The sequence below is a fragment of the Pteropus medius genome, unplaced genomic scaffold (assembly GCF_902729225.1).
Source record: "Pteropus medius unplaced genomic scaffold, Ma_sr-lr_union100, whole genome shotgun sequence".
NCBI classification, from domain to species: domain Eukaryota; kingdom Metazoa; phylum Chordata; class Mammalia; order Chiroptera; family Pteropodidae; genus Pteropus; species Pteropus medius.
This window is the reverse complement of record NW_024354886.1, coordinates 3,339,735-3,356,450: the sequence shown is the minus strand read 5'-3', so window position 1 is coordinate 3,356,450 and position 16,716 is coordinate 3,339,735. Positions and strand designations below refer to the sequence as shown.

Genomic DNA, 16,716 nt, shown 5'->3' with positions numbered 1-16,716 from the left:
TCTTTGGTATTTTGTGACGGCAGCTCAAACTGACTAAAATACTAGTCTAGTGTTGGACATGAGACCCAGCTTTGACCATTGAAATAGAAGAGAGATTGAGGGGTGGGATTATGTTTTCCAGTTAAAAAGAAATTTTCAAAGAGAGGCCTTTGGCCCTATGGCTTGCTTCCTATCTTTGGATATGGTTGTGATTTCTGGAACAGGCAGCCATTTTGTAACAATGAGGCCTAAGACTGAATGATAGCAGAGTGCAAAGATAGCTGGGTCCTTGATGAAAAAGTGAGCTTACAAACCAGCACTGAGATAACCTACCTCCAGACTCACTGTGATCTGAGAAAAATAAATGTATTTCAGGTTTGAGCCACAATCAGATTTTCTGTTACCTACAACTGAAGCATTCCTAACTTAAGCTGACTCGCCTGTGCCCCAAAGCTTTACAGGCTTATTCCCCTCACCTCTTCCTCACCTTTTCTCAATGGTAGTTTATCTCCAGTAATGGCCTTGCCTCTGAGCAGGGAGAACTGTGGACTGGGAGAGGAGGGATAGTAAGCTACCACCATATGGTCTGGATAACATGGAAGGCTGGCTGCCATCCTGTGATTCTCTCTGATCTCTGCTCCATGGAGATTCCTCCAGTTCTGGATTTGCTTCCCAGAACCAGAGGTATCCCTGAACAAACATTGCCTCTCTCATCCCTGGAGGAAAGCACTTACTTCTTGGTTACACTTACCATGAGTGGTACCCAGGTCCCTACCATGATCCTAATGGAAACTCACATTCTCATCCTCAAGAAGCCCTCAAAGCTTTGTAGTTTGAGGAAACTAAATTTGAACCCCACTCTCTAGAAGGTATTAACTGTGCAAACTTGGGCAGATTCCTTAACCTCTTTGAGCTCTGATTTCCCAATTAGCAAAAAGGGAAAATACTATTTCTCTCATAGGATTGTTGTAAGGTTAAAAAGATACAGTAATGTAGTAGGGAGAACTCTAAGATGGTCCCCTAGATTCCTGCCCCCTGGTGTACAAGTCAGCATAATGCCCTCCTCTTATAGTACGGGTGGGACCTGGGAATATGAGATAATCACTCCAGTGACTACTGATAGTTTACATAAGATTCTGTTGCAGCTGTCTGGGGAGAGATTCTCCTGCTGGCTTTGAAGAAGTAAGCTGCCATGTTGTGAGAGGTTCACATGGCTAGGACCTGAGGGCAGCCTCTAGGAACTAAGGGCCACTCCATCCAACACCAGCAAGAAAACAAGACTTTAATCTTACAGCTGCAAGGAACTGAATTCTGCCAACAACCTAAATGAGCTTGGCTTGGACCCCGAGCCTCAGATGAAATCAGAGCCCCTGCAAGTACCTTGATTTCACCCTGGGAAACCCTGAGCAGGGAAGCAAGTTATGCTGTGCCTAGGCTTCTGATCGACAGAAATGGTGAGATAATAAAAGGCTGTTGTTTTTAAGCTGCTAGGTTTGTGGTAATTTGTTATGCAGCAACTGAAAACTAATACAACAATCTTAGTTTGAACCAAATTGCTATTTGAATAGGTCAAAAATAGTTGAGTATAGGCGATTGCACAGCGTTCAGGCTAATACAGAGGTAAAGTGCCTAGCAAGTAGTAAGCACTCAATAAATCCCACTGTTATTATTCTCCTGGCTCCACTAGAGAGTACCTTGGCATATTCAATAGCTGAATGGACCTCTTTTCCTAGCACCGGCTTTGACAGGCTCCTCTTTCCCCAAAGCCACCCTCTCCTGCGTGTCAGAGGAAAGCTTTCAGAGCCCAATCACACCCCTCCTGAGAGGCCCAGGGCACAGCTCCTGAGATAGGCTGCCTCTCTGGCAGCAAAATGCCAACCTGAACAGACAGCAGGAAACATCTCCTGGGCAAAGGCAACAGCTGCCCACCAGACCCACGCCAGCTGGTAGGGAAGGGCAGCTGCTTGAGAGACTCCAGCAGGACTAAGCAATGCCTGCCTCTGAACTTCCCTCTCCTTGCTTTCCCTTGGGGGTCTCAGGAGCCCCACCATGTGGAAGTGTGCATCACTTCTTCCAAAAGGACCCTGCGAAAGTACAAAGGTTTCCTGTTATGTAAAAAATGCAAATCACTCTTTCTAACCAACAGGCTGGTTAGATGATGCACAGAAACTAGAAAAATAATGCAGCCCTTATAGAATAGGACACTGGACAGGTGACTTTTGATTGAGTCTGCAGGGAGGCTAAGAAAGGTCTGGAACAGACCATGAGAGGAAGGAGAAGCTTGTGGCTCACCTTTCCTACAATGCCTGCTGGTATCTAGTTCCACAAACCATCTACCCTACTCACTCAGAAGCTCTAAATGTCAAATATATGGCAATAAAGATGAGGGGTGGGGATAAGAATCTCTAGATGGATCAGATCTCCAGGACCCACCCAAGCCCTAGGACCCAGCTATGCAGACAGATTTTTATTTACTTTCAGGTGTCAAATAATAGGCAACATAAATTACTATTCATGGATTAATCCTCCTAACTGTGATAGAGATTATTATGCCACCTTTATAGATGAGGAAACTGAGGGAGAGGTTAAGTAGTTCATCCAGGTAGACAGATCCCACAGACCATTTTCTTAACCACTGAGCCAAACAACGAGAGGTTTTATGATCTTTGGCTCCTGAGTTCACCAATAAACAACTGCTTGGGAGTAGACTACAGATTAGCCCAAGAGATACCCTACCTGCAGCAGGGACCCGAACATGTCCATCCCACTGTGATCTGCCTTCAGCAGAGGTTTGGCTGGGCCTCCGCTGTGGTCCTGCGCTGGTGCTTAGATGTGTCCCTGTACCAGGTAGCTTTGCTTAGCTAGCAGTGCCCTAGGATAGGCATGACAGGCGTTTGGGTCCTCCCTTAGGCAAAAGCAGAGAGCTCCTAGGGCTGCAGAAGGTAGCAGGGACCTTCCTAAGGAGCAGAGAAGGAAGGGAACTGGGCCCCAGGATGCTAGTTTCCAGTTTCCTAAAACACTGCCCCCCCAAACCCAGAAGCTCATTCTGAAGCCCCCTGGAGTTCTTACCCCACCAACCCCTCTGCCTACCCTACCACTAGTAGTTCCCTGATCACTAGCAGATGTCCCCTAGATGCTCACAGCAAGAGCACCCCATAGCCTCCTCTCCTGGGGCCCAGTCAGTGCTGACCACAGGATACAGTGGAGAAGGACTCGTTCTCATTAATTGGTGACTACGGAGTGTAGAATACACTGGAGAAAACTATTCTGTGTAGCTCTCCTTCCTCCTATCCTCCTCCTCTCTTGCTTTTCTTCACCCCATCCCTCTCTTCTAGGTTGAGGCAAAGATATGAATTTATAATTTCAAGCCCAACTAGATTGTTTTCTTGCTTCCTCTCTGTTCCGTGTGACTCCTTCCTTCTCACCTCTTCCTACCAAAATCTACTTTCCCACTCTCTGGATGTCAGAAGAGCAGGAGCAGCCTGGGTCAGGCCCTTCTCAAGCTGATGGATCATGTCCCCTAAGAGGGAATGGACACCAGGGTTGATCCCAGAACCATATCCCCCCCACAAAACTCAAATGCCATCCCTAGTTACCTTTTAGGCAACAGGTCTGACATCTCTACTTCCAGAGAGCAAATGGGAAGGGCCACAACCATTCTGCCTTCAAGTAATCATTATAGCTACTTATTGAACACCTACGGTGTGCCAAGCAAGTGAGAAGTAGTGTCCTCTATTCCTGTAAGTTAATTCCTCCAATAGTTTTCGTTGAGTACTTACTACAAGGCAGCCACTCTTCCAAGCATGTGAGCTACCTCAGCAAATGTGGTTTCTCAATGAAAACAGGTTCATTATTTACAGTTGACAAATGGGAGAAACCAAGGCTCAAAGTCAGCCCCAAGTGGTAGAGCAGATTCCATTTCAAGATGTCTGACTCCAAAGCCACAGTGCTGTGTGCCTTCTGCCTCCTCAATTCTCCACTGGAGTAGAGGGTCGATGGGTCTGAGTCAGGCTGGAGATCCCTGCCCTCAAACGCTTATACAGTTTCTTTAGGAGGAGGGATGAAGTCTACATACCTGAGATGTCTTCAGAGGTCGAGTGCTCAGTATGTGAGTGACCTCATAGCCCAAGGTGAGTACTCAGGACCCAAGGGTCTGGTTGTCTCATGGGTGAGAAGGATGGCTGGAAGTGGGGAGCACAAGGCCAGGCCTTTTGGGTTGAGGGAGCATGAACTGGCAGAGATGAAGAAGGGGTGAATTCTAGATGGAGATTTCTAGATGGGCTGTTCAGAGGCTTGGAGGTGGGAGGATCCTGAAACAGCTCTGACACAGGCATGATTGAAGACTGGGAGGGAGGCACAGGGATGTGTGCCCTGCTAGAAAAGAAAGAGCAGGCTATGGCTGCTGTTGATGGCTGAGAGGTGAGACTAGAGCTAATGGGCCATCAGGATTCTCCCAGCAGAGTAATGGCAAGATGCAAGTGGAGTTAGGAGATAATTCTGACAGCCCTGTGTGTAGGACCATGGAGAAGACATGGGAGTTATCACAGGAGCCTGGCACAGGGGACAGCTAAGTTCGACATCAATCCTCATTCACCCTCAAACCCTCCCCTCCCTGCCTTCCCCCCCACACATCCCTCCCTCTCTCACAGCCCAGCCCAGCTCCTCTAGCTCTATCTACACCTTCCCAATGCCTGGAATACAGGGTTGGCTGGTCATGAGGGTGAGTAAAGGCTCTGATCAAAGAGAGGCCTGGAAGATGGTGTGGGTGATTTGGAACAAGGACACAGCCAGGACTCGGGTCATTTGGGGCAGGGTAATGGTGTCTCAGGGGAACCTTAGGCCAGCCACAAGGTTACTACACTAGGGAAAAATCCTCCCTTCACCAACTGCACCCCCCTGACTGCCTGGAGCAGCCTTCTCCTCAGATAAGAGTGCCTGAGGGAGACCCAGCTCTGTGATGGAGAAGTTAGCCCCAAAACCTGTGTGATATGACTGAGGATTTTGGGGTGAGAGCCCATAAAAACACCCCACCTCTCCCCTGATGGACTCTAAAATTCCACACGCTGTTCTAATCCTTTGGTTTAAGATTTTGTACCCAAGTTATTGTTTGTTTGTTTGTTTTAATGGTACCACTTTCAATGATCAGTTATCTATGCCACTATGAGTAAATCTGATCCTTTTCCAAATGTCAACGTTGCTGTTGGAGGTGAAGAAAGACTAGAAGCCTGGGGTCTAGGACAGTGAGTGGGTGGGAGAGGAGAGGATGTGGCAAAGGAGCGGGAAGGGAGGAAGGGCGGGCACAAAGGCAGAGGCTAGGCATGCCTGGGACGGGCGGATGGGGCAGATCACTCACTTCTCGATTTGGAGAGGAATTGACCAGAAAAAGCCTGTGCCTTGAAGACCCCCGTATAGCCTTTCACCCCCTTCCTGTTTCTCACTCGGGTGTCTGGATCCCTTTACTGTGTCTTCATATTTCCTCGCCGCAATAGCCCGGAGTGTAAACTTTCCGGGATACGACCCCAAGCCTGGCTTCCATTCTGCCGCCACCACCTGCGCGGCTGGGCAGAGGCTCTTGCCGGACTGGAGGTGGGGAGGAGGGGCGTCCTGAAGGCGACGACACTCGGGAAAGGGGTGCGCAGAGGTGGAGGGTCAGATCCGCAGGGACTGCGGGGCTCGGGGTCCATGGGCGGGACAGGGGGACCCGGCCAGCGGGCGGCTCACCTGCAGGACACGGTGATCTCCACCTTGGTGGCCGGGATGCTGCCCGCCAAGGAGTCGAACTCGCTCAGCGACGCCATGTCCTCGGGCTGCTCCATCGCCCACCGCACCCCCACCCCAAATTAGTCGATCCCTGCGCGATTCAAGCCTTCCCCGGAGCAACTGAAACCATAGGCTCTCCCCCAACTCCGGAGCCAAGGCTGGGAGGCAAAGGGAGGAGAGACGAGCGCGAAGAGGGGGCGTGGGAAGTGAGGGAAGCGGGGCGGAGGAGGGGGGGCGATTCAGGGTTGCGGGGCCCGCGACGAGGAGGTTGGGGCCCAGCGGAGAGGGCAAGGTGCCCAGGAAGCTGGTGGGGGGCGCAGCAGGCAGCGGAGGCGCGGGGCGAGGGCACCGGGAGGGACGCGCGGAGTCGTGGAGGAGAGGGGCGTGCAGCTTCGCGTGGGGAGGAGACGGGGTGCAGGATAGAGAGAGAGGGGCGTGGGGGGCCCGGATGCAGCGCGGGCGGCGGAGACGGATGAACGTGGGCAGCCGGGAGCCCGGATCGCAGGGGCTGCGCTGTCTCTCGCTGGGTCTCGGTGCGGGCGGCAGCGGGGCTGGGGACGCGGCTGCGAGCGCCACCTCCTCGGCTCTGGCTCCGGCTGCTGGGCGCCCAGGCTGCGGGAAAATCAAATCTGCCCGAAGCCACCGCCTCCCGCCACCCAGGCGGGCTGCGTGCGGGGCAGTGAGCGCCGGAGGGGGCGCCCGCAGGGGCCGGGGCGGGGCCGCGGGCGGGGTCTGCGCACCGGGCCGAGTGTGTGTGTGTCAGCGTGTCTGTGTGTGTGTGTGTGTGTGAGCGCGCGCGCGCGTGGTGGGCGTGGGGACGTGGCTCCAGATACTGGTAGCCTGAGGAGTGATACCCAGAGATGGTCCTGGCGGTGAGTGTCTCTGCGTCCGAACTCCACTCCCCACCCCCTCAGGGTGCTCCACACTGGGGGAGGGTGAGGGGTATGTGAACCAAGGGGTTCCTGAGAAGAGTCTGTGCGGGTCGGGTTGGGGAGGAACGTGTGCGGAAGAGACCCTCCCCACCCAGAGGCTTGAGGAATTCTCTGCTGTGGGTGCCTCCACGAGGAGGGGAGCGTCTCAGTCCAGAGACGGACTCCATATCTCCTGGAGAGGCATGTGGGGGCGACTCCAGAGACTGGAGGGGCTGCCTCGGTTTCCAAGTGAAAGCCTTTAGGCCTAGGAGGGGTCGGTGCCTGGGCGCTCACCCAACACCCCGGGATCCTGCCGGGCCTGGCCAAGTAAAGTCAGCCACCTAAGCCGAGCGCCAGCGCCCTCCCCTTCCCTCATCCGTCGTGACCACACGGCTGAGCCAGCCCCCAGGTCTAGAAGCTTCCTCTACCGGACTTAGAAGGCAGCCTAAGCTCCCCAGACTTCGATGCCACCAGCACTGAATAGGCCCCTGCTCTGCTTGGGGCCCTGATCCCTACCCTGTCAAAGAGGGAGGAGTTGAGGCACCTTTCAGGGGGCCCCCTCCCAGCCAGACACCACTCTGCCCCAGCTCGTCCTTCTGGTCTTGGGGTTGCAGTGTTGTGGCGTCTTCCCGGTGCTGTGCGCGTGGACTCGTCTCTAGAAAATGCGCCGCGCCCCTCCTCAGCCTCGGCCTAAGCTTTGCTGAGATAGAGCCTCCACCACCTCTGTGCCCACCTCCGGCACAGGGCCGGAACGAGCCTCTGTGCCAGGAAGGTGATCCAGGTAGGCCCAGAGCCCACTGCTGGATCGGGAGAAGCCACGCCCTCAGGGCCTGGCTTTTAGCTACTGGGCCTTAACTGGCACTTCGTGATTCTGTTTGAAGTCAGTTCCCGGAACATCAGATACAGCCAGAGTCAAAGATAAATATAAGAACACATTCCTCAGCTGGGTTAAGTGTTTTCCTTTTCCCATGGCTCGGTATCGGCTGGGTCAGACAGCAGGAGGCAGAGGCCATGGCATTTCCAGGGCAGTGGGGCACAGCTAGGTCGGAAGGTCCCACTTTCAAGCTGGGCCTAAGGCCCTCTCTCCACGGAGAATAATTTGGGCTGCCTCTCCTGAGGGATGCAAAACTGGACTTGGAATCGCTATGCCCTTGGCGCCTCTACTCCCACAAACCTGTCCTAGACATACTCAAAACTACTTGTGGAATATGTTCTCTGTTCATTCCACTAGTATTTACTGAGTACCTGCTGTGTGCTTGGCCTGGTGCTGGGAAACTTCCTCTAGATCAATGATGACCACTATTCTGTTTTCAAAGACGCAATCCTGGGCCAAACACCATGCTTAATTTTTTTAAAGATATTATATACATACCATAAAATTCACCATTTTAAAGTATACAGTTCAGTGGTTTTTAGTACGCATGATTTTAAATTCTCAAATTCATAGGTGTGAGGTACTATTATCTACATTTAATAAATAAGAAAGCTAGTACCCAGAGATGCTAAGTAACTTGCCCACGATCACCCAGCTGGGTACTTTGAACCTAGGCCACTGAGATCCAAAGCCTACTCTGAAAAAGAAGCTTGACTGACTTTTGGGATGGGGCTAGATGATAGAGGGTCTTAAAAGCCATCTGTGACATTAGGCCCTGTCGGGGAAGGCAACAATAGGGAGCCATTGCAGGTTGCTCAGCAAGTGAGTGGTGAAATTGAAGTTCTACCATGTAACCTTATAATGTGACAGTATTTGGGGTAGCAGCACCTGGGTCTCTTTCCAGAAAGACTTTGGACTTGTCTCTTTCTCTCCTGTCCCTCTTAGTCATTACATTTTCACTGCTGGCTCTTTGGCAAGAAATTGTATTAGGTAGCTGCTCTGTGCCAGGCACCAGTCTAAGTTCAGATTGAGTGAATAAAGATGTGAAAAGAACAATATCCCCAGAGAGTTCCCACGCTAGTGGGGGCCCCAGGACATACATACAGATCAACCTCAGTGCAGCATGAGAAGTGCTGTTGAGGTAGGTATAAGGGGCCCTGGGAATAGAGAAGAGTAACCAATGGCTCTGTCCTAGGAGTGAGAACAAAGAAGGGTCAGAGGAAACAACAAAAAATAAGTGATATTGAGAAGGACATTGAAGATGATGTCTGTTTGGTTCCCCCAGAAGCAGATTCTGAGAGAAAGATTTGAATGCAAGTTGTTTATTGAAATTAAGGAAACACTATGGGGCGAGTGTGGATGTGAGACAGGGAAGGCAGCCAATAAGAGTGGTTTATCAAGCCAATTATCACCGTGGACAACCAGGGCTCACTCATTCCCACTGCGGAGCTCTGGGAGGCTATGTGGAACATGCCTCAAACAACCTGCCGGAGGGGTGAGAGAGCAGACATGTGTAGATACTAACTGAAGTTAGTCATTGGCTCAGTGGCTGAGAGCTGCTTCTCGAAGGTGTTAATTCCCCAGCAGTTCTTACCTGACCAGCACAGAGTGGCATTGCAGGTTCCAGAAGCCAGAGAAAGTTTAGGCAAAGAAATGCAGGCACTGACAGTTGGATGCGGGGCACTAAAGTGGTAAAAGTTTAGGGCATTGGCAGAGTAGTGGCTGCTACGGATGATGAACTTGCGCCTGGAGGATAAGGCTGAGCAGGCACTCCTGGAAGGGATCCAGCATGATTAAGGCCCAGAGAGTTGTGTTTGGGGACCCTGCTGTGGCTGGAGTACAGGGTGAAGGTGACAGAGGTAGGATATGAGACCAGGAGTTGAGGAGCCATGATGCAAGGCCATAGGCCTTGGCCTTCTCTAGGCACAGAGGCTTTTCAGAAGGGGTCACTGAAGGAGAGATGGTCTGAAAGGTGCTCCTCAGCCACACGGCCACCCAGTGAGCCCCAGAACACAAACCCTGGTGATCAGGCCCAGGGCAAAATGCTCACAGTCCTTGTTCGCATTTATTGCTAATGGTTCAAAAGCAGCCCATGGGCATCGCCATTGGATGGGTCATTTCTTCTTTGAGGGATAAAATCGAGATCACCTATGATGTCCAGACAGGCCAATGTGTGCTGCAGACATGCTTGTTGTCTGGGCCTGGCCAGATTAGCACTAACCATAGCCCTGGCCCACCCCGCCACATAAACAACACTTGTCCCTCTGATTAAGAACTGTGAGCACGGAGTGGGCCATGCCCAGAAGATCTCGAATAATCAGCATCAGCATTTTGCCTTTGCCATCCAAGACTGCAAACACACTCTCATCTGACCTAATCCGTGGTGTTAATGACGGCAAAGCAATTTTGAGAGATAACTCCCAGCATTGATAAGGAGAGGAAAAGCACCACAGGGCTTAGGAGGCAGAACTCCTCAAAGGAGATAGCTGCTGCCCTTCTCTCCAAGGCACTTCACGTAAAGGCTGCCTTCAGACCCTCCCTATTTGAGGCTGGGGATGGTAGGAGAAAAGGGACACAGAAGAGCAGAAGAAGGAGTGTGCATGTGACAGGAAAGTGGAAGCTGCCAATACTGCACCTTAGAACAAACTAGATAAAGGTGTTCTTCATGCTGGGTAAATGCAACCCTGAGCCAGCCAGGGCACGTGGCTTGTGGAGCAGTGTGGGCTGGAATTGAGCTTCCACTTACTCCCTTGGCGGGGTGTCTTTGTGCAGTGAATGCCCTGCACCACCATACACGGCAGCCCTGGAGAGAGCAGGAAAGACAGAGGGCATGACAGGAACCTGAAACCACCATGATAATAAGGAGGTGGGAGAGATGCAGTGTCTGATTCCATTCACTAATAGAAATGCTAGAAAGGGCTTGGTTGGAGACCATCTAGGATAAACCCCTTCTTTTACTAAAAAGCTTAGAGAGGGGAAGTGATGCGCTGAAGGTCGCCTGACTCTTCCCTCGATAAGAAACTCCACTAATAACAGCAAGGTCAGGTACCCAAGGGCAGTGAGGACCTGCCTGAGGAGGTGTGGGTAGAAGACATGTTTTGTTGAGTAGAGGAAAAGACAAAAGCCAGCCACGGGTTTCTCCACACCTCCAGCCCCCATTCCTCTTGGAGAAGGGCAGTCTCAGGGCAAGATGCCTCACCATCCCAACCAGAATCCCACACTGCCCCTCCCTTCCTTCTCTTGCCAAATCATAGCACCAGCTAGCTCAGTCCATGTCTCATCTGGACAAAGGGAAGCCCCAGGGCCCTCCTGCTGCTGGCCCAGCAGCCTTTTCTACCCCTAGGATCCACCCTTCCCACCCTGCCCTGCTCTGGCATCTGTCTGTAGCCCAGTGGGCACTGGCTTCTTCTCTTCTCATGCCTTCCTTTTCCTTCCCAGCTATTCATACTTTTCCACAAAAAAAAAAAAAAAAAAGGAGGCCTCCCTGCCCTTGCACTGGCCAGGAGATCTACTTGAACCGAAGTCAAGTTGCAGCACTCCTCTGCTTGAGACCCTCCCCTGGCTCCCTTCTCACTCTCCGGTAAAGGGACTCACTGGGCTACAGGCTCTGTCCCCACCCCTTCCCGTGACCTCTCTGACTTCATCACCTCTTTCTCCACCCTCACTGATCGCACTCTCACCACACTGGCCTCGTGGGCACTGCAGGATCCTGTCTCAAGGCCTTTGTACCTGCTGTTCCCTTAGCCTAGAATACTTGTCTCTGGGTCCCTCAGGTCTCTGCTCACATGTCCCCTCTTCGCTGAGACTTTCCTGACCATACCACCTAACACAGTGCCTCATTACTCTCGTCCTCCTGATGCTCCTTTATTTTTTCTCATAGCATTATCCCTGTCTGTTTTGCCACTAGAACACAAGTTTTATGTAGGCAGGTATTTTGTCTTATTCGCATTGCATTCCCAGTTCCTAAGACAGTGCCTGGCACATAGTAGGTGCTTAATTTGTCAAACGACTAAATGAAAAGTCCACCCCCCAAAAACACATCACAGCCTGTCACTCTCCCCGACCATTACCCCTCATTTCCCCCAGTATTTAGCTTGGTATTGTTAGCTGTGGTATTAGAAGCCTCAGTGCTGCTGAGGACTTTAAAGACAATTTGACTCACTTAGATTTTATAGATCTGGAAACTGAGTCCGAAAGAGGGGAAGAAATTTACCTAAGGTGGTTTTGCCAATAAGCAGCAACTACATATAAAACCAAACAGAAGCTCTGATTAAAATCAGCCTCCTGGATCCTTTCTTCTCTCACTACAACTCTTTCAAGACGGGATAGATCCCCTTGACTTTCTGTTGATCGATAAACACCTATGTGCCATCGCTGGGCCTTCCACGATAAGTGCCAGGGTGACTATACATCTCCCCACCCCCACCATCGGGCTTTTACACCCAACTGGAACAGCTAGCTGCACTTGGTTGCCCCTGGTCTTTCCTCCTGCCATTTCCTCTCTGCCGGGTCCAAATCCTACCCATCTCACAGGTACCATCCCTTCCAAGAAGCTCGCCTGGATTCTTCCAAACTAACTGCATTTCTCCTTCCACTGACCCTCCAAAACACTTCTCTTAGGCAGACTTTTTTTCCCTCCACCCCAGCAGGGGGTACACCCCAAAGGCCTTGGACCTTGGTGGTTCAAAGCCTGGCCTTTCCCAGGCCTCAGTCTCCCTCTCTTTCTTTTAGCTGGATTTAATTGCACCTGAATACATTACTCCCCCAGTCAGCCAGTCTTGGGCCTGAACTCTCTCTCCGCTTGAAGTAAACCCATTTCCTCTTGTTTAAGCATCTTGGGAAATGGTGAATGAGTCCTCACATTTCTTCAGAAGCTTAAAAGCAAACCGTGTCCCTCCTTGAAGTTCCAGCCTCCCACCAACACACTTGATGCCTTCCTGATTGGCCTGCTCAGGCCTGGGTATGGACGAACAGCTGGATTTTCACCTAGGAGGCCTCGATCGATTCTATTCCCAGAAGACCTTCTCATTTCTCCCCTGCAACAGTTGTTGTGAGGCCTAGGCCTCAGGACTCTCTGCCCCTCCCCACCCAGGCTGATGGGTGGAGGTCAGGGTGGGGTGGAGTGGGGGGCTGTCATTTCACCCCAGCCCTCGGATTCTGTCACCATTCTTCCTTAGCATCTTCCCTGGCTGTACCTGCATTTGGGGCAGCCTGAAAAGCCACCAATGGTGAAACAATTTTTTTTTAAGTTCTAAATTCATTTTCATGCCAAGCTGCCTGTATTTGCCTGCCCAGCTGCTGAAGAAAACTGAAACGTGCACAAAATGCCACAAGCTTGGCTTTGTGCAGAAGCTGAAGTCCCGGTGGCCCTGTTCCTGGAATTGGCCTACGTCTCCAGCTGCCTGTCGTGATTTCCCTGGGTGTTATTAACTCTGCTCTGGGATCTACACTGGAAGAGTTGTTCAGACACAATTCACATCTTGCCTCCTCCATTCCTGGCTAAGAAAAGTTGCCCTGATTACGGGAAGTATGTGTTCCTCAGTTCTCTGATAATTCTATCAGGAACCAGGGTGAGGCTCAGGTGTCAGGCTTTGGGAGCCTCTGCTGACAGCCTCTCAGAGGCTGTCTGCCCGCCTGCCTGGGGGCAAGAGGCAGAGTGCGGTTTCTCTCAATTCATGCTGTGACCTTGAACTCTCATTGAATCTCTGCTTCTCAGGTTCCCCTAGCTTAAAAAATGAAGATAATAATATCCACACCACCATCCCCTTTAAGTTGGTATGAAATTCTAATTAGTTGAGGATATGCTGGGAGCTACCTGAAAGAAAAAGACCATCAGAAAATTGTCACAGTTTAGACCAGACGGACCTTTTTGGTCTGGGCCCCTCATTCTATAGATGAGAAAACTAAGGCTTGGGGGGAAGTTGCCAAGGTCACACAGCAATCTGGCTGGAAAACCAGTTTCTGTATTTTTTGAGCTGGAAATGGGAGCAAAGAATGGTAAGAAAACCATCTCTGTGGGAGTTTAGGGTGTGATAGAGGGAGAGAGAAGACCCTAAGCTTGAAGCTAAGTCCTGCCACGTGGAGCCTTCATCCATGAAATGGACTAGTTTATGAAATGGACATTCCACTGCCTTGTTCACAGGCCTTCATACAGGATTGAATGGAATAATATATGTAAAACCCTGGCACCTGGTCTGTTCCCCAAACACGAGTTCCTTCTCTTCTCTTATTTTATCTTAAACAGCAACACAAATGCTGTCAAAAAAAGAGGCAGAAGGGGAACATTTTCTCTTAGAGCAGAATGTTGCCAAAAAGACAATTGCGAACCTTGGATTCCCTTTCCTTTGGGGGCTTTTCTTATACAGTGAATGTGAAATGGCCATTTTCTCCATCAGCGTAATGAGGAAGCAGAAATATTGCTTCTCCCTCCTCCCCCACCGCTTCAGCTGTATAAGAGCTTCCTTATAGGTACGCGGCTAGCAGCTTTTAATGGAGCTGTGGCCAGATCTTCACGGAGAGAAAAGTGATTTCTATGAGATTAGCTGAGTGGTGAGGCTAATACAGTTATGATCCAATAAACACACTGATTAGGGTCATTTGTGCTCCTTTCTTCCCTTCCTCCTGCTGTGCCTCAGCAGGCCTGGTGCAGGCTCTGCTCAGAAAGAGCTTGGAGACAGCTAAGGCAGGGGTCTCCCAGCCAGGTGGGCCTGGGGACGCTCCAGGATGGAGCAGTCGGTTGGACAGCCCAGACTGCAAGGTGGAAGATTAAGATTCTAACTCCTACTACTAGATCATTTTCTTTTTCTGCACCTCATCTTCCTCCTCTGTATGTTAAAGGTGGACATAAAAGGGCCGAACTTGGGATCAGCAGTTCCCAGTTCAAGTCCTAGCCCTGCCTTTTATTAGCCATGCAACCCTAGGCCCGTTAATCCATCCATTTATCACTCTGTACAAGGCTTTGTGCCACTTGCTTTTGGCCTTCAGTTTGTTCATATGCTAGTGGACACAATGCCAACCTCAGAGGTTGGTTTGGGGGGATTAAGAGAAAAATACATATAAGAATGTTCCACACACCATGGAATAGAGAAAGGGCAACAATATAACTGTTTTCTTCTAAATTTCTTCCTGGTTCTATGAAAGTATTTGCTGTTGCTAGGCTTAAAAGAGGGGCTCTGAAATTACTTGTTGAACAAATGAATTCAACTGTAAAGTGGAATACTGAGCAACTGAGAGGGCATTGGCTCTTTATGATGAAGCATGTTACATTATCAGAATGGTCACAAGAGCTCATTCAACCTTCCCACAAATCGAGGGGCTTCTCTTCCAGTAGACAGGAAAGGAGCCTGGTCAGCCTGTGTTGACAAGAGAGACCTCCTAGGCCTGTTCAGTGCCAGGCTGACACCTCAATTCTGGCCCCTTGCAGTCTGAGCAGTTGCTGGTTTTCCGCATCCAAGGAATGGCAGGCCTGGCTTAGAATCATGGAAGGCATTGGGAGGCTTCTGCCTTTCGAAGAGGCTCCAAGGCTAAAGTGTATTCATAGTGGCCTCTAGTGGCAAATTTCCAAAATAGCATACTAAATGGAAACTTGCCAGCTTAAGGAAATCTCATGCCATGACCTAGATTTAGAAATTTAGGGTTAAAGGGGCCTAGTTCTGATCTTCACTTGATGAACAAGGAAACCGAGTTCCAGAGGTAAAGTGATTCGCCCAAGGGCACACAAAAGTCTCATGTCGTTCTGTCCACAAACCTTGCCCCAAACTGGCCATCTGTGGTTTCAGATGCCATTGAGGATCATGAATTACCCACTGGAAGAATAAAGGACTCAATTTCTAAAATCAGACCATGTTAACTTTAGAGCGAGAACCTAACATGATTTCTTCTTCTGCACTTTGCTTCTCTCTTAGTAAAAGAAAGTTTCTGGAAGAACCTTATTCTGGTATTTACCTAAAGGGTAGTAATCTACAGCAACAGGGCTCTCAGGCCATGAAATGCCTTGTAGGCAGTAAACTTTGCCACTTACACAAATGTGCTTTTCAATGTTTCCTCCTCCACATTACAAGAATGTAGTACCAGAAGGGGCCACAGTGACAGCTCAGATTGGCTGGAGGATCTGGGGGTAGGAATCCTTTCCCTTGTGTAGGGGAAGCTATTTTGACATATTCTGGAGACACAATCCAAAAATAAATCGAGCTGAGGACTTCCAGAGGGCTTAGTGGAAAGGCTTTGCTGCCATACCAGATGAAGTCCGGGTTTGAAGATTTGGGGTGAAGCTATTTCTGCAGATAGATCTCAATCTTTTCCTGACAGAGAACAATTTTTTATTTGCTTCATTTAGCAATAACCTCGAAGAATTGCATAAGGTAGAAGGGACTCCTAGAGGGGAATAAGACAAGGCCTTTGCTCTCACAAGTGAGTCCGGAGGAAGGGAGAGCTATGCAAGGTCAGGCTGCTGATATATTGGGATAAAGAAGTAGGAGAGGTATGTGGTGATTTCAGGAGCTACTGTAATAATGACAGCTGTTTTCTAAATGCTGGTCCCTGTTCTAGCTCATTTAATCTTCACTATAGCCTTATGAGGTTAAGACCAATTTTATAGTTGGGGAAACGAAGGTACAGAGAAATTAAGAAACTTTATCACATAGCTGGTAAGCAGTGAGGCGGGGATCTGAACCCCAGCAGGCTGGTTCCAGAGCCCTTTTCCTTCAATGTCGTAATTGCTGATGACATCGCCCCTGCATTTTTCTGAGATGTCTACTAAAAGATCAGGTTACTGTTCTGACTGCTCCATGCTCTTAGGGAACCCACCCCACAATTTCACATGACACAAACATGAACTATAGGATCTTACCACTCAAAGTGTGGTGTCTGGACCAGCAATCACCATCTCCTGGGAGCTGTTAGAAATGCAGAATCTCTGTACGGATGCTGAAGCCAGACTTGCTTTCTAGCAGACTCCCCAGTGACTCTTATGTGCGGTGAAGTATGAGAGGCCCTGGGCTAAGGCCCTTGGAGCCATGCACTTTATAGTCTGGGTGCCAAACTTCTTACCCATCCCAGGGACACTTGTTTGAAGGCTTCTTTCATTAGCTTGTTAGCCCAAATCCAAGCCTTCTCCAAAAAGTCTAGAATGTCCAATCCTTCCCAGCAAAACTCTCTTCTGACCCTTGATTAGCTCCAGCAGTCCCATAACCT

At 50.2% G+C, this 16,716-nt stretch overlaps 1 protein-coding gene across 3 annotated transcripts in view; it reads right to left on the bottom strand.

The window, feature by feature from the left end:
- The window catches only part of CPNE5 (copine 5), an 89,820-nt gene extending 83,876 nt beyond the window's left edge, over positions 1-5,944 (bottom strand). For all 3 annotated transcript variants that reach the window (XM_039856107.1, XM_039856108.1, XM_039856109.1), the window contains exon 1: positions 5,701-5,944. In XM_039856107.1, coding sequence (XP_039712041.1) covers positions 5,701-5,795 — 95 coding nt within the window. In that variant the 5' untranslated portion in view covers positions 5,796-5,944. The remainder of the gene's footprint in view (positions 1-5,700) is intronic.
- Between the last annotated feature and the right edge of the window lie 10,772 nt (positions 5,945-16,716).